At 44.6% G+C, this 17772-nt stretch overlaps 1 protein-coding gene and 1 pseudogene across 1 annotated transcript in view; one reads left to right on the top strand and one right to left on the bottom strand.

Moving 5' to 3' along the window:
* Positions 1 to 8798, bottom strand: part of ctc1 (CTS telomere maintenance complex component 1) — a 25188-nt gene extending 16390 nt beyond the window's left edge. Inside the window, exons 1-12 of the mRNA XM_036591561.1 lie at positions 8260 to 8798; positions 7222 to 7379; positions 6592 to 6829; positions 5980 to 6191; positions 5516 to 5648; positions 5051 to 5437; positions 4193 to 4321; positions 3177 to 3400; positions 2603 to 2750; positions 1962 to 2304; positions 1486 to 1600; positions 142 to 667 (exon numbers count right to left, since the gene is read on the bottom strand). Of these exons, the coding sequence (XP_036447454.1) occupies positions 142 to 667; positions 1486 to 1600; positions 1962 to 2304; positions 2603 to 2750; positions 3177 to 3400; positions 4193 to 4321; positions 5051 to 5437; positions 5516 to 5648; positions 5980 to 6191; positions 6592 to 6829; positions 7222 to 7379; positions 8260 to 8301 (2655 nt within the window). The 5' untranslated portion in view covers positions 8302 to 8798. The remainder of the gene's footprint in view (positions 1 to 141; positions 668 to 1485; positions 1601 to 1961; positions 2305 to 2602; positions 2751 to 3176; positions 3401 to 4192; positions 4322 to 5050; positions 5438 to 5515; positions 5649 to 5979; positions 6192 to 6591; positions 6830 to 7221; positions 7380 to 8259) is intronic.
* Positions 8799 to 11067: 2269 nt separating this feature from the next.
* Positions 11068 to 17174, top strand: LOC118822944 (annotated as a pseudogene).
* Positions 17175 to 17772: the final 598 nt, after the last annotated feature.

The following is a 17772-nucleotide window of genomic DNA, read 5'->3' as shown; positions in this document are numbered from 1 at the left end:
TATATTATGAATTATAATATAATATATTATGAATTATAATAGAAAGTGCTGGAAATGTACGAGTATATTTAATGTGTAATTCAGTCCCCACACTTTGAGCTTCAGGCAAAAAAAAACATAATAAATGATTAATAAACACACCTTCTTCTCTCCTCCTGCTCTCTCTCTCTCCTCCACCCGTCCATTTTTGGGGTCTCTGTCCCACCTCTGCACGTCTCCCAGGCACGTCACCGTGGTGACGAAACTCAGCCTGAGTCCTCGCGTCTCATTGGACGTCTGGAGGTTCCTGAAGGCCACACCCTGTTTACTGTCCACGCGAAACAGCAGCGACACGCAGGGGTCAGAGGACGCGGACGCTGACCCCACCGCGCTTGGGTCGTCACAATGGTTACTGTGGTCTCTGGGCTTTTTGATGCATCTTTCTCTCCTCTCTTCTGTTTCCCTCTTCCTCTTCATCCTCCCAGTCTGGGCTGACTGACCGCTGCACTCATCCATCTGAATGCCCTCCTTCACTCCTTCTTCTTCTTCTCTCCTTCCATCACGTTGCTGTCCTTCTTTCACACCTGCTGTCCTCCCTCCTTCCCTCCTTCGCTCAGAGAGGATGGTGCTCATGGAGGCTGAGGGGCTGAGGATGTGCAGGTCTTCCATACACACCTGGATATAAACCCTACAACACACACACACACACACACACACACACACACACACACACAGAGGTGAACACTACAGATGTCACTATGTAAGTTTTGGGGATTTGGAGCCCCCTCTGGTGGAAATGTGTAACTGCACGCAACATGTGGAGGAACATTTAGTACCGTGGTTTGTGTTTCGCCCTCCTTCCCAGAGCAGATGAATCTGATGATTGTCATCTTCATCAGTGTGATGTTGATTCTGAGATCATTTGAGACCTAAACATCGAGTCGGACCTTCTTTTTGAGTCTGTGTGTGACGTTAACATGTAAAGACGTACGACGTGGTGTGAAAAACTCCTGACCCGACGTCTCTGGCTTTTAAACCATTATTTCAGGCTAACAGGGCGACTCGTAGCAGCGCACGCTCACCATAATTTAGTGTGATTTACTCTCCTCACTCAGTAAAGCTGCAGTCGTAGGCAAATGTTTGAAAACCCCACAACAAACTGCGTGTTTTGTTGCTTTTCTAAGTTCAAACACAGAACATAACAGGAAAACAAACTCAAATATTTAAATTTATTTCCTGAAATAACAGTAAAATAGAAAACCTAAAACATAAAATGTGCCATAACTTGCAGAGGCCATATCTCATGTTTTATGTTTTACCTCAATCTATTAAATTGTGCACTAAATACGTAACTGTGCATCAACGTGCACAGAAGTGTTTTCTGTAGAGATCACTTTCAGTTATCTTCACTTAGAAAATCAACAACAGCGACTGCAGATCCAGCTCCAGCCTGCAGTCTGCAGTGATGTGCGCAGGTGCAGGTGTGGCTGCACTGTGTCTCTGTACCTGCAGTGTCTGTGTGAGATGTGTCTGTGTTGGTCCAGGTGTTTCCAGGAGGGGAAATCCGTCTTCAAGAATCTCTCCATCACTAAAGTACACCGCCGGATACACACCAGACAACCTGCAACACACACACGCAGCCACACACACACAAAGAGATACACACTAGTGTCACATGACACATTTTTAAAGGAGCAAATATTTATGATAACCAATCTCAGCTGATATAATTAAAAGGGGAATTCTACCCAGTTTTTCAAAATTTCTGCACAATTCAGCATTTAAGATGTAGACAGAGAGATTCAGAGTGGTTTGGTGTGAAATGGTTCAGATGTCTTTACAGTGGTGGTGATAGGAACCAGGGGTCGCCATGACTACAACACAGATATAGACATCTTATTTACTATCCAGAACCACCAGTGAACCTACACGAGTCTTGCTCGAGTGTCTGTGTGTGTGTGTGTGTGTGTGTGTGTCTGTACCTGTCCAGGCGGTGTTGATGGCTGTGTACTGATCTTCTGACTGGTTGTTCTCCACACACACACACTCCACAGCGGCGCTCTGGTCCACCAGCCTCACGCTTGCTCTGCTGGAACTAAACTCCAGAACGCCCACCAGCAGCCGGTCAGTGTGTGCGGAGCCAGAGTGCATCAGCAGCGTGTGTGTGGACCAGCTGAGCAGTGGGTTGAGCTGAGCTTGGGTCAGATAGGGGGCCGAGGGGGGGACGAGCGAGGAGAGAGAGAGAGACTCCCAGGACTCCTTCTCCATCCAATCACAGAGCTCCCTCACTGACCACACACACACACTAGGACTGCCCACACAGTACTGAAACACACACACACACCCACACACAGATATGTTATATCAGTTCAATTATATCAGTCCTAGCAATTCAATCAATCATATCAGCCAAAGCCCACAAAAAAACAACCACCACCTTTACGATAATGCTGATTCCCGCTAGCCCCCCTATGAGATTTCTAGTAGTATGTTAGCGCTAAGATAACGCTGGTTAATCCAGATTAAACAGAGATATCCAAAGCCTGTAGAAGTAAATCAGAGCGCCCCCTCTGGTCTGCATGTGTAAGCTGTGTTTATATAGAGTACAGTGTGTGTGGGTGACCTCAGTTAGGGGGCAGCTGTGAGGGTCCTGCAGCATCTCTCTGTAAATGTCTCTCTTCTTTCTCTTCTTCTCTTCTCCTAAAACAAACTGCAGCAACCGTCCAGCCACCACACACACACGGCCCTCACACACCCACCGCGGACACAGCCTGGGGGGCAGAGAGAGAAACACACACACCTGAACTCTGATATCTGATTGGCTGAGCCACATTAGCACATGTGACCACAGACAGCACCTGAATTCTGTATTAAAGTGTTTTATGAACCAAAAACAGCCATAATTCATTTAAATATGTCCATTTTCCAACTTCTGCTTTATCCCCAGAACTAAACAGACCATCTCTGTTACTGTGCCTTTAAGACTGACAGGAGCTCTGTTCTGATTGGCTGTCCTGAATTAAAAACAATTAAAACAGTCCTGAGAACTTCAACGTGAATGGGACGGAGCTAAACTGCTGTGAACTGCTCTTTGATTTAATTTAAAGACAGACAGACTGACTGACTGACTGACAGGCAGACAGACAGGCTACAGACAGCAAAGACAGGCAGACAGGCTGCCAGACAGGCTGACCCACCTCTCGGTCAGCGCTGCGTGGCAGTAGCACAGCCACAGGAACTCAGATACTCCCAGGTTTCTCTCTAACAGGTAACACAGCAGCGGACCGTCTGACCTCAGAGTCGCGACCTTTGACCTCAGAGGACTGAAGGCCATCACACACACGCTGGAGCGCAGACACACACACAGCACGACGTCAGGAAAGAACGGGGACGGACGGAACAGGAAGTGGACGTTCTGAAGCTGAGAGAGAGAGACAGAGACAGAGAGAGTACAGAGACAGAGAGAGAGAGAGAGAGAGAGAGAGAGAGAGAGAGAGAGACACACACACAGAGAGACAGAGAGAGAGTACAGAGACAGAGAGAGAGAGAGAGAGAGAGAGAGAGAGACACACACACAGAGAGACAGAGAGAGAGTACAGAGACAGAGAAAGAGAGAGAGAGAGAGAGAGAGACAGAGAGAGAGACACACAGAGAGACAGAGAGAGAGTACAGAGACAGAAAGAGAGAGAGAGAGAGAGAGAGAGAGACAGAGAGAGAGAGAGAGAGACAGAGAGAGACACACACAGAGAGACAGAGAGAGAGTACAGAGACAGAGAGAGAGAGAGAGAGACACACACACAGAGAGACAGAGAGTACAGAGACAGAGAAAGAGAGAGAGAGAGAGAGAGAGAGAGACAGAGAGAGAGACACACAGAGAGAGAGAGAGAGAGAGAGAGAGAGAGAGACAGAAAGAGAGACACACACACAGAGACAGAGAGAGAGTACAGAGACAGAGAGAGAGAGAGAGAAAAAGATAGAGAGAGAGAGAGAGAAAGAGACAGAGGGAGAGACAGAGAGACAGAGAGAAAAAGAGAGATAGAGAGAGAGACACAGAAAGAGAGAGAGTGAGGTCTATGGAGAATCATGCCTTTAGGCAGCAGACAGGTTCTGAACTGACAGGTTCTGGACAGCAGGTTCTGTACTCACAGGTTCTGTACCCACAGGTTCTGTACCCGCAGGTTCTGTACTGTGTGGGACAGTTTTGTGTGCTCACCTCGATCTCCGCCCCCGGTCTTAACCCGCTGCACCACTTCCTCAGCGGCTGATAGGCTAAACACAGCCCCACCTTCCTGTCAATCTCATAAAGCCCCGCCTCCGCGTTCAGGACACTGGAGATCCGGCCCTGTCAATCACACACTGCTGCCTTAACACAGGGATTCACTTAAAACCTCACACATTCACAGCCTGGAGCAAAACCTCATATTTCTCTTTTTTTAGGTTTTGACATAATCTGAAAACACCTGTTGTCCTTTACATTGTGTGTAAATTTCATCATTGAACAAACAGATGAACTTAATACGGGACAGCTTTGAGAGTCTTTTACAGAATGAAGAGTCAGTATTGATCCACTCAGCACTGACAGCTTCAAACACCTGAAGACCATCGCTGAGCTAGTTTGGGTTTAATGTGAGACCAAATATTCACTGTAGGGCTTAAATCTGGACTCACTGGGCCTCATTTACCAACCGTTCTTAAGGAGAAATTTCTTCTTAAAACCCACTTACGCAGTTTGTACGAAGACTCTGACATTCACCAGAGTTCTATTATGTGGGGTTTGTTCTTAGGTAAGAACAGAATCCACACACACTCAAGAGGTGAGAACAGTTCTGCGCTTTAAGAACACGTCATGAATCTGACGCAGGCCTTTTCTCAGGACTCAGGAGGATGGTGGAGAATGAGGACCGTTATAGTGTATATACACACAGATACATGTTTTATATAACTGAAGAATTTTGCTTTTGAAATACCTGTTTTTGTGAGAAAAGGAGGGTTTGTCCAAACTTCAGTGTCCAACCTGTAGTGTAAGTAACTGAAATGGTCAGTTTAGGCTGGTCAGTGTCTGTAAACTCACCCTGTAGCTGATGATTCTGGAGAGTTTTCTCCTCACTGGATAAACACTGTCTGCCGGACCGGCGCCCCCCTGAGCCGGGTCACCTTCAGAGTGTGTGTCCTCCTGCAGGCGTGTGTCTGTCAGTGACTGTGGTCTGTGTGGGTCAGGTTCTGAGTGTGTGTGTGTGTCTGATTGTGAGTCTGATTGTGAGTGTGTGCGCGAGTCTGATTGTGAGTGTGTGTTTTCAGAATCTTCCTGGGCGTGTGGGTTTGGATGGAGGCGGGAATGTGACGTGACGGACAGCACTCTGTGCCCCGCCCACCCACGGACAGAACACACACGCAGCGCTGAAACACACACACTCTGGCCCACACACACACACTGCCTCCAGTACACACACTCAGGGTCCTGAGAGACGGAGACAGAGACGCCATCGATCAATCAATCAATCAACCAATCAATCAACTGATATTAACAGACACTCACAGTGACCAGTATGGGTACAGTGGAATCCCCTTCAGCAAGAATAAGGCAGAAGAAGCTTTTCCCAGCGATGACCAACAGGGGGCAGACCACACCCACTTCTCCACTCACACATACACGCACACCTGCACTGACCCTACAGAGAGAGAGAGAGAGAGAGAGAGAGAGGGAGAGTCAGTATATAACTCTAACTACTGTAATAATGTATGATGCATGCATATAAATGTTTAATAAGTGTTATAAGTATTGTTATAACATATTATTATATTAAAGCAATAAACCACAAGAAAACAGTGAGTTACTGTGATTTTACCACAATTAACAGGTGTTAAATAATACATTTAATTAATTATTAATAAAAATTCTATCATCAAGCAGTGTGGTCTGATGATGCGTGCGGTTGCCAAGCAACAAATCAAAAGATTATTTCGTGTATTTTTGGTGCCAAAGAGCTAAATCTCCCTTACTTCTGCCTCAGCAGCCTGGCCGCCTTTCTGACCCCGATGACCTCACTCAGAGTCTCTGTGGGGTCAGACGCTGTTGGTTCAGGGATCACACAGATAGGAGATTCAATAAGCTCTAAGTAGCCCGATTCCTGTCCAGGTGCATCCTGGGAGATGTAGTTCCATGTGGGGAAGAGCATCAGCTTCCCCAGCCAGAGAGGGGAGGACTTCAGCACCTTCAGACACAAAACACAGTTATGGTAGTTATTTCAGCCTGCACTGCTTTCTGAACAAGGCACAATACGGGACAACCAATCAGAACAGAGCTCATTTACATACTTCAGCCTTAAAGGCACAATAACAAATATAGCCTGTTTTGTTCTAAGGGATGAAGAGAGGCTGGAAAATGGTCACAGAAAGGAATTAAGACTGTTTTAGTACTTAAATCAACACAAATATCAAAGAAATACAAGAAATGGACAAAAATGTGTCGAAAATTATGACTATAATAATAAGAAGAAGATCCAGTTCAATAACGATAGTGTCATGCACTGGTTTGCAAACCGCAATCATTAATTAGACGCAGCTATGTTCTGTGGGTCTTAAAGGGTTAAAGGTCAGTGCGTAGTGACACACCTCGCAGTGAACGCTTCCAGTTACGTCCCTCACCCTCCAAAACCCGTCACACTGCCCCGAGGCGCGTCCATCACACAGAAGGCCGATCAGGAGGAGGTTGGTGCGTGGGAGGGCTTTGTGATTAGGCACGGCTTGCTCCGCCTCCTCGGCCCGTTCTCTGTACTGACCGGTGCTCCAGGTGAGGCTGCTGCAGCAGGACGTGCGCTGCCTGCTCAGCAGCTCTGAAACAGACACAAACCTGACAAAACAAACACACAAACAAACCTGGGTCATCACTCGGACGGTCAGTAAGATCCTGGTCAGCTGTTCTGGCTTTTCAGAGATTTTCATTAGCCGTCACGGCTAGAGCACTGCGAAAGAGGCAGGCGGTCACTTTACTCTTTACTTAGATCAATGAAGGGCGCAATACACAGAACTGATTACAGACCTACATAACCTGCACATAATCACAGTGATGCAGGGACTTTTAATACTGGAACAGGTTAATACAGAATGAAGTCCACCGTCATCCATACATCTGTATGTATCTGTATCCATACACTATATGCTGTAATTAACAGGTTATTACACATGATCAGATCAGAAGTCACTCATTTATTCCCTCATCTCCTCAGATCTGCTCGGACTCACGTGTAGCTGACCGGTAAAGACTGAGAGCCCACGGTTCTCCTCACGCTCCGGAGCACGGCCTCAGCCAGCTGCTCCACAGGAACCCTGAGAGAGGCTCCTACAGCGGGGTGCAGCCGGTCCCTCACCGCGGAGTACAGGTCCTGCAGCCACGCCCACTCCTGCACACACACACACACACACACACATATACACACATGCACACACACACAAACACACACACGTACAAACACACACACACAGAAACAGTCATTCTGGCTGGTTCTCTGGTTCTCAGTGAAAGAACAGAAAACACGTGGACTCATTTAGGAATTACAGAAGCTCATTACTGCGGAGCCCCTTAGGTGACACGGGGGCCACAAGTTAATATATTAAGGCTACAAGTTATGTTTCTTGTGGCCACAAATGAATACACTGAAGCCATGTGGCCACAAGAAACTTAACTTGTAGCCTTAATATATTAATTCGGGGCCTCAATATATAAAGTCGGGGCCTCAATATAATAACTTGCGGCCCTAATATATTAATTTGTGGCCTCGATATAATAACTTGTGGCCTCACTATATTAACTTATAGCCTCAATATATCAATTTGTGGCCTCAATATTTTTAACTTGTGGCCTCCATATATAAACCTGTGGCCTCAATATATCATTTAGTGGCCTCAATATATTAACTTGTGGACCAGGATTTTAACTGTGGCCTTACAGTAAGTCATTTACGTTACTCCACTAATGTCTGCACAGCGCTGTGAACAGACTCCATAAAAGCCATGATCACAGTTTGGACCAGGGGGTCAAACTCAACCACTAAAAGGCCCCTGTTTAAAAATCTCAACAGATCCGTGGACCAGAAAGCGCTTACAGTTTTATTTCTTTTTTAATCATCACTTTACTATGTGTATTTGCTATGTATGCACATACATACACTACATATATATGTGTTGTGTTTGACACATGGGGGGTCAGACAGAGAGAGAGAGCCAGAAGGAGACAGAGAGAGAGAGCCAGAAGGAGCCTCCTGGAGGTCCTGAGGGTCTTACCACTCGACTGCAGTCCTTATAGCGCTCTGTAAACTCCTCCATTCTTCTAAATCACAACGTCCACAACATCCACTGCACCCACTGCACCCACTGCACTCACTGCTGTCCCTGCTGTCACTGCGACAGTGAGACATTACTGAGCTCCTCCTCTTCAGCTCCACTCAGAGCCGCACAGGCTCGGACACGAACCCGCCCAGTTCAGCTTCACTGAATCGATTCAGAGCCGGGATTTTGATTCATTTCCAATACAAACAAAACCGGACAAATAAAACCGGAGCGCTCGCGCTAAAACCTTCAAAGCAGCCCAAACAACTTTTTCTTCCTCCTCATTTTCCTCATAGAGGAGCGATCCTGCATACTGCCCCCTACCGGACTGGAGGAGATCACACACGCACACGCGGTACAGTCTCCTGAACCTGAATCTGAATCAGGTTTAATGGCCAACACATCTAATCTACATCAGGGGTTCTCAACATTTTCCACCTCAAGGTCCACCTGTTTATCACTAGAAAGCACGAGGGCCCAGCAAAACAAGCATGTTCAACACTTTTGGGTGGCACAGCGTGTCTTATATCCCCTGAAACAGTAAACCATAACAGACTGGGAGCACAAAAGCTGGTTTTATGCCTGAAATCAGAGGCAAATTAAGCTAAAGCTTCGCTCAAGAGTGGACAGCTGACACCTTGGGGCAGTGCATTTTGTTTTTAGACAAAAAAAAGGGGCAACAAATAGATGTGGCTTTTAATATTTTAGTATATGCATTTAATATTTTTCTTATTATTAAGTCCATTTTTTCACTGATTTTTATGGCAAAGTACCATCACTGTCCCATTTTGGACCACTGGCTCCTCCTTAGTACTGGCTTGAGGACCACCAAAGGGTGCTTTGCAGCTTACTTGTGGTCTGCGGCCCAGTGCCTGAGAAACCCTGCAATAAATCACATACAATATACACTAAACACAGTTTACCAGCAATATGCAGACTATATATAATAACATACAGGCAATACACATTATTTACAAACAGAAATACACAATATACAAGCAACATACAGATTATATGGGGTCAATCAATATACCCCAGTGTGTGGTGGTGCAAACAACATTTGGGAATGAAATGGTGGTGTAGAGCAGCACGGATGAGAAGCAGGGTGTAGTAACTATCTGGAGAAGACAGGAGCAGCTATGGCCCAGCAGATGACACTACTGGTCAGTTGTATTCTGTATAGCTCTGCTGACCTGCATGTATGTAAATCCTAATTCCATTTTCTCACTGGTGTCCTTTGCATTCTTTATACTGGAATTTTGTCAGTATTTTTTACTGTAGCTACAGATCTAAGCAAAACTTTGGGCACCCCTGGTCAAATTCCATGTTGATGTTAAATTCCTAAGTGAAAATAAGTTAACACATCCTCGAGAGCAGGGTTCCTCAGCCACTGGGCTGTGGACCACCCTTTGGTGGTCCTCAGGCCAATACTGAAGAAGACCAGTGGGCCAGTAATGGCACTTTGTCATAAAATCAGTGAAACAGCAATTTATTTATTAGTAACAATGAAGTTTTCAAATGGTAAACAATATTAATAAAAGCCATGCAACAACAGCACACACTCATCTCACCCCCTGCCTCTAGAAACAAAACACACTGAGTTGTTCACTTGCAAGCAACTGGTTTTATGACGATGTTCACAGATTCATGTTGTATAAATAAAATAAAATTAAATTAAAAAATTAAAACTGCATGCTTTGCAGTAATGAATAGGTGGGCCTTGGTGTGGAGGAGACTGAGAACCCCTGCTCTACAGTGGACACACCTAATGCACAGTTACTGTTTCTTTGCTGGATTTAACACACTTGAGAAACCATAAAACATAAAATGTGGTTTTATGGGTTGCACCAGTTTTGTATAAGTTTATACTCTGGATAAGCTGGATGATGCTGGTATAGTGCTGGTTTAGGCACACCAGCGTACAAAACGCAGCGTATGCTGGTTTAGCTGGTGACCAGGCATGCTGGTCTGGGCTGTTTTTAGGAAGACTTCGTGCAGCTTCATTGTTAGAAGGGACGAAGGTGAAAAAGGTGAGACGTGTTGCTTTTCCAACATTTACAGGCTTTAACTTCTGTTCAGCGCTGCTGCCAGAGTAGCACTGAAGGACGGCGCACGCGCAGTGGAAACAAAGCGCAGGAATCGTCCACAAATTGGAGAAGCGTCTAATCTAGAGCCACATATCCTCAAACACCTTAACTCAGTAAGTAGGAGGGGGGGCCACATCTTGTGTCTTCACTGGAGCTGAATGGTCATCAGGATTTCCCACTTACAGGGTTACGGAGAAGCCGGGAATGGGGAATGTCCTGGTTTGTTCTGTTTTGTAGTCTCCTCTCCTCACTCCAGTTCAGCAGGCGGTGGTAAAGCACCTAAAGCTGATCTGAAACCCTCCAGAAGGTAAAGAAGAGCTCCAGCAGCCTGTTGGCTTAAGGTGTCCATAACCACATCAGCCGAACCCTGAGAACCTGTAAATAAAGACGGGCCTTTAAACCCAGCTGTCGGTTTTGTTTTTAGGAGTATATTTCGGTTCCAGTTTATTTATGATGAGTGAGAAAATTACTTTCAGCACATTTGGCTCAAAACGAGCCTTCTTGTTCAAATTTTCCCGCCCGGTCCACCTTAAATGGTGCAGCGGTTACGTTCTGGCGCTTTAAGGTGGAACGGGACAGTTAAAACTAGAAGCTGACTCCAACCACAGATCTAATTCCTCCCCGAACCGGGTCATATCAGCGCCTCTCCGCGGACTGGAGCCCAGGTTGGTCCCGTGTCAGATCTTCTGCTTTAGCCCTGAAACGAGGCCGTGGTCGGCTTTGTGTTCAGGAGCGGGTATAAACTGCACTCAGCTGGGTATCAGCCCGCTTTGGGGGCCGATAACGGTAGACTGCGGTTGTCTGGGGTCTTATAGAGGCTGGGTGTGTGTCTGTGTGCAGTCATTAAACGTTATAAGCGCGTCTCTGTGTGTTTATATGTCGGGTACCGCTTTGTAGCATTAGCTGTTTAGCTAACGCTCCTCGGGCTTCCTATTGGAATTTTCCCGTTCCACCTTAAATGATGCAGTAGAGTACATTCTGACGCCTCCGGCGTTCTAATAACCGCAGCAGGACTTAAGGTGGACCGGGATAATGAGAACAGGGAGCTGGCGAATAGCCGGAGACGCTAACGATACCGCAGTTCGGTCCAGAGCTGGACAGGCGAGTTAAACACAGATACGGATTTAAAAATACAGACAAATCAAAGCTTAAATCTCTGAATAAGCAGCGATATCTGTTCCCCTGGGAAAGAACACAGGGCAGGCCATGGTTCTAGATATTATTAGCGTTAGCAGCGGAACCGAGTCTGTATAACGAGTTTACATTACAGTATATCATCACTGAAAAGACCCCAAACACAGCGATTATTCGAGTTTGCGCCGTTATACGCGCAGATATTTCATAATGTTTTCACCGAAAATACCTCAAGTACAGCAATCACACAAGATTACATTATTAACAGTTTTAGATTCTCATATTTCAGAATATTATATCTGAAAATACCTCAAAAACACCAATTATATGAGTTTATATTCCAACATTATCACTGAAAAGACCTCCAATACACCAATTAAATGAGTTTATATTTCAGAGAATCATCACTGAAAAGGCCTCAAATACCGCAGTTACACAGGTTTACACTATTATACACACTGTGAACACTAATGAACAGAGGAAGTAGTCTCTGAAAAAAAACCTACAATATAGACATTTCAGGAATAACCAGTTTTACTGTTATTAGCTTTGGTACATATTTCATTTGAACTTGAGCTCAGACCTTTCTGCAGACATGGTGAAAGACCCCAACCGGCCGAAAGGCAGGACCTCTGCGTACGCGTTCTTCGTCCTGTCCTGCAGGGATGAGCTCAAAAAGAAAAGCCCCACCAGTCCAGTGAACTTCAGCACGTTCGCCAAGGACTGCTCAGAACAGTGGACGGTGAGTCCAGCGCATGCACAGAGTCTCTCGCAGTGAAATTCAAAGCTTTGGTGGTCCTCAGCTGCTGTGGGATGGGGAGTGTGGACAATGTCACTCCTTGTGTTTGTAGGCTATGAGTCCATCAGAGAAGAAGAAGTTTGAGGACATGGCGAAGGCTGACCAGGGCCGCTATGAGGAGGAGATGAAGCACTACGTTCCCCCAAAAGACGTGGGGAAGAAGGGAAAGAAGAAGGACCCCAACACTCGCAAACGACCCCCGTAAGTTATGTCTATTTAGTGCTTGTACCAGGTTTCTTCCACTTCATTTCACTCCGAGCTAGGACTGATATCTCTCTCTCTCTCTCTCTCTCTCTCTCTCTCTCTCTCTCTCTCTCTCTCGCTCTCTCTCTGCAGGTCAGCATTTTCTGTCTTCGGTTCTGAACTCAGACCCACGATGAAAAGCAAGTACCTTAACCAGAGGCAGTTTAAGAGGAGGCTGGCCTCTTCCTATTTCCCTCGTTATATCAAAACAGCGAGTCCTCAGTGAATGAGAGTAAATGGAGCTAAACGGTTAAAAACAAAATGCTAAAATAGTTTCTAATCACACAGAACTTTCCTTTAATTTCAGAAAGTAGAAGGATGTATTTCATTTCAGAAAAGATACCTATATGTTTCCTTTTTCTACAACAAACAGGTTTTAGGCAGCAGGATGCTGACATTATGTGCTGATTGGTTGGCGAGTGCAGCAGCTCATTGGCTGTTCGCGCTCACAGACGTCATGAACGTACATGAGGCACTGTTTAAAAACTCTTAAAAATATAACAGCGGTGTTAAAATGTTTTATGCTGCTCTGTGTTCAGGATATGAATGTATTGTTTTACATTAAACATGTTTAAGCATTTATAAACTATGATTTTGGTCAAATGCTCCAACCTATTCATTTTGAAATCACTCGGGAGCGCCCTCTAGTGTTCAAGAATCCCAGAAAACATTACAGAGTGTAATTCTCTCTACAAGTTGTCTGTCTTAACTATTGTGTGATTAGTTTATTAGACACCACCCATCACATGTGACAACTTATGTCTAATAAAGTAATAAGCCACGAGAGGCTTTGCGTTACTGCGATTGTATCGCGGGGAAGGGTGTTGTTAGGCATGAAGCGAAGCAGAATAAAACCCTCTTCACTGTGATAAAATCGCAGTGTCGCCCGGCCTCGAGTGGCTTACTGCTTTTATAAAACGGCGGCCAACATAAAATACATTAACATACACAATTTTTCAGAAAATAGTTTAAGTTGTTATTAATAACAATCGACATAAACCAGTATTCCACCAAGAAATTGTGGTTCCTTTAGAGTACAGTATTGTTGCCTAGCAACCATGGACCGCTGAATGGAAGAACGTTGGTCGTCCATCACTGTAAATTTCGGTCATTTAATTTTTTTTTACTTTTAGTCGTATAACAATGAACATATGATAGCGCAGCACTGTTTAATACAAAAACTTACACTTTATAAGAACTTTTTGGTCTCCAAATCACCACCACGAGTCTTATTTAGCACCAATCCAGCGGAGCCCCTCGTCTCACACTGCGGCTGAATCTCAAACAGCTCCCTGCTCCCTACATAGTGACTACGTAGGAGTTTAAATACTGGATCCTGCAGCCCAACAGAGCCAAATACAGCTAAGAAACAGTCATTTGGGACTCAGACTCATCCACACTCGATAAACGATGCCCTGTTTGGCTGTAGAGGCTAGAACTTCTAAACTTTCATAGCTAGAACACTATTTAGGGAATACAGAGCCGTTTGGGATTCAGCCTGGGTTTGACGCAACTTCTGACTGAAACACGAACATTTGAAGTGTGTAAAACATTCAAGTGACATTTTTAGTCTTTTATACTGCAGTTTTACAGTTAATCACACTGTAAGTGCTTTAATTCAAGCCTGTGATATTAATGATGGAGCTGTTTAGGCTGTTGCCTCTTTTAGCCTGTTAGTTAACTGACCAGCCTGATTCTAGTTAAGAGAATAGGTTGTCAGCCCCTCAGTTTAAACTAAAAAACGGGTTCTTACTTCATCACTCGGTGCTCCTCGTGAGCGGCATTAGAGTCAAAGATTATTCATTAACAGCAGAGGGCTTTTCGTGCTGTGGCGCAGTGATACAGAGTTCAGTTGCTGCGAGGCGGCCATAGGTGTGAGTATATCGTGGTTTTTGAATGCAGCTTAGCCAATCAGATTTTAGGACCGGAACTATCTGTTTCATAATATACAATAGAAAACATTGTAAACACTCAGCAAAACAACGAAAGGACACAGCAGTCTTTAAAAACAACAGTGCAGAACTCACATGTTCTGATAATGACGTAACAAAAAAATTAAAGCGTCCACTAAAAACTAGACCTTAAACTGTAGTTTGCTGTTCTGATAAAATTTAATACACTTACATATTTTTTCTTTTTGCAGTCATGGTGAAAGACCCCAACCGGCCGAAAGGCAGGACCTCTGCGTACGCGTTCTTCGTCCTGTCCTGCAGGGATGAGCTCAAAAAGAAAAGCCCCACCGTCCAGTGAACTTCAGCACTGTTCGCCAAGGACTGCTCAGAACAGTGGACGGTGAGTCCAGCGCATGCACAGAGTCTCTCGCAGTGAAATTCAAAGCTTTGCTGGTCCTCAGCTGCTGTGGGATGGGGAGTGTGGACAATGTCACTCCTTGTGTTTGTAGGCTCTGAGTCCATCAGAGAAGAAGAAGTTTGAGGACATGGCGAAGGCTGACCAGGATCGCTATGAGGAGGAGATGAAGCACTACGTTCCCCCAAAAGACGTGGGGAAGAAGGAACCCAGTGCTCCTAAAAAACCCACGTAAGTCATATTCTCATAGCTGGACGATCTCACAGACCCAGATCAGAGCACAGTGATCTCTCTCTCTCTCTCTCTGTCTCTCTCTCTCTCTCTCTCTCTCTCTCTGTCTCTCTCTCTCTCTCTCTCTCTCTCTCTCTCTCTGTCTCTCTCTCTCTCTCTCTCTCTCTCTCTGTCTGCAGGTCAGCGTTTTTTATCTTCTGTTCTGAACTCAGACCCACGCTGAGAAGTGAGTATCCCAGCTTCTCTTTGAGTGAAGTCGCCAAAAAGCTGGTTGAGATGTGGTCAAAGCTGGACACCAAAGGCCGCGCGCCCTTCGAGCAGAAGGCTGTCCTGCTACGTGGAAAATATGAGAAGGTGATGTTCTGCTTCGTTCTGTTGCCAGTATGAATCTGCAGCATGTGTAGTTTTACAGTAATAATTGTGGAGCGATTTTAATCCAGTATGAATCTGCAGTGTGTGTAGTTTTACAGTCTGACGGTAATAATTGTGGAGTGATTTTAATCCAGTATGAATCTGCAGTGTGTGTAGTTTTACAGTAATAATTGTGGAGTGATTTTAATCCAGTATGAATCTGCAGTGTGTGTAGTTTTACAGTAATAATTGTGGAGTGATTTTAATCCAGTATGAATCTGCAGTGTGTGTAGTTTTACAGTCTGACGGTAATAATTGTGGAGTGATTTTAATCCAGTATGAATCTGCAGTGTGTGTAGTTTTACAGTAATAATTGTGGAGTGATTTTAATCCAGTATGAATCTGCAGTGTGTGTAGTTTTACAGTAATAATTGTGGAGTGATTCTAATCCAGTATGAATCTGCAGTGTGTGTAGTTTTACAGTAATAATTGTGGAGCGATTTTAATCCAGTATGAATCTGCAGTGTGTGTAGTTTTACAGTCTGACTGTAATAATTGTGGAGCGATTTTAATCCAGTATGAATCTGCAGTGTGTGTAGTTTTACAGTCTGACGGTAATAATTGTGGAGTGATTTTAATCCAGTATGAATCTGCAGTGTGTGTAGTTTTACAGTAATAATTGTGGAGTGATTTTAATCCAGTATGAATCTGCAGTGTGTAGTTTTACAGTCTGACGGTAATAATTGTGGAGCGATTTTAATCCAGTATGAATCTGCAGTGTGTGTAGTTTTACAGTCTGACAGTAATAATTGTGGAGTGATTTTAATCCAGTATGAATCTGCAGTGTGTGTAGTTTTACAGTCTGACTGTAATAATTGTGGAGTGATTTTAATCCAGTATGAATCTGCAGTGTGTGTAGTTTTACAGTAATAATTGTGGAGTGATTTTAATCCAGTATGAATCTGCAGTGTGTGTAGTTTTACAGTCTGACTGTAATAATTGTGGAGTGATTTTAATCCAGTATGAATCTGCAGTGTGTGTAGTTTTACAGTAATAATTGTGGAGCGATTTTAATCCAGTGTGAATCTGCAGTGTGTGTAGTTTTACAGTCTGACTGTAATTGTGGAGCGATTTTAATCTAAACTAATTTCAGTGTTACTTCACAGTCTAAGTATCACTGGTTTGCCTCACGTGTGTCTCTGGAGTCTGAACAGTGTCTGTGTTGTGCAGGATGTCGCTACGTACCGCGCTGGAGGCGGAGCTCCTAAAAGAGGACCCGGCCAACCTGCAGGCTCCACCAAGAAAGCCCAGGCAGGGCCTGAGGACGATGAGGATGATGAAGAAGAGGACGATTATGACGATGACGACATGGAGGATGAAGAGGACGAAGATGAGGAGGAGGACGATGAGGAGGAGGACGATGATGAAGATGACGACATGGAAGATGAGGAAGAGGAGGAAGCCGAAGACAGCGATGACCTGGTGGATGAAGAGGAGGAGGAGGAGGATAAAGAGAGGGCTTGTGTGTGAACTGTGGTGCGCTTATGCAGGATTACTTAACTGTGTGTGTGTTGGATTATTTGTCTAGCCCAGCATTCAGCAACATGCGGCTCTTTTACTGTCCTGTTGCTCCACAGCTGAATCAGATTAGTAGGTAAAAATAAAATAATCCTCCTTTACAGTAAAATAAAGCTCTGCTGATCGTTCAACACAGTTTAACAATAAATGGTCTTAAACTCTGGAGTTAATGTAGAACTGCTAATTCACCCTTTAACCCTGAAGATCAGCGCAGACTGCTGGTCACCATAGCAACACAGACAACAGTCTCGCCTAGCTAGTATCTAACGAAACGGCAAAGAGAGAGATTTAAGATGAACATCGATAATTTGGAGACAAATGGACTTATTTGAGTTTATAATCACTCCAGCTGGTTTCCTGATACGTTTAATCTGCAGCGAGAAACTGACAAACACTAAAAAGTCACGAAGATGAGGTCAAATTCTCATTCGCCAGTTTCTCATTCGGATCGTTCAAACAAGACGCTGCGAATGAGAAGCAACTTCAGCCTCGTAAACAGTTGAATGCCAAGAAACTACTTTTGCAGATACGTTTCCTGCCAGAGATGTGAGAAAAGCAGCTATAGCTGAGCTAAATCTTAAAGCAGAGCAAAGTAAGTCTGAGTTTTTGTTTATTTTATAATTTTTTAGCCTACATTAGTTTATCAGCACACACTGAGACGTATCTACAGCCAAGATGGTAAAACGGACATTAAATGTTGTGGCTCCTAAAGTGGTTTGATTTTTGTTGATAGGACCA

The sequence above is a fragment of the Colossoma macropomum genome, unplaced genomic scaffold (genome assembly GCF_904425465.1).
Source record: "Colossoma macropomum unplaced genomic scaffold, Colossoma_macropomum, whole genome shotgun sequence".
NCBI classification, from domain to species: Eukaryota; Metazoa; Chordata; class Actinopteri; order Characiformes; family Serrasalmidae; genus Colossoma; species Colossoma macropomum.
Note: the sequence above shows the minus strand (reverse complement) of the source record. Positions and strands in the feature narration are given on the sequence as shown.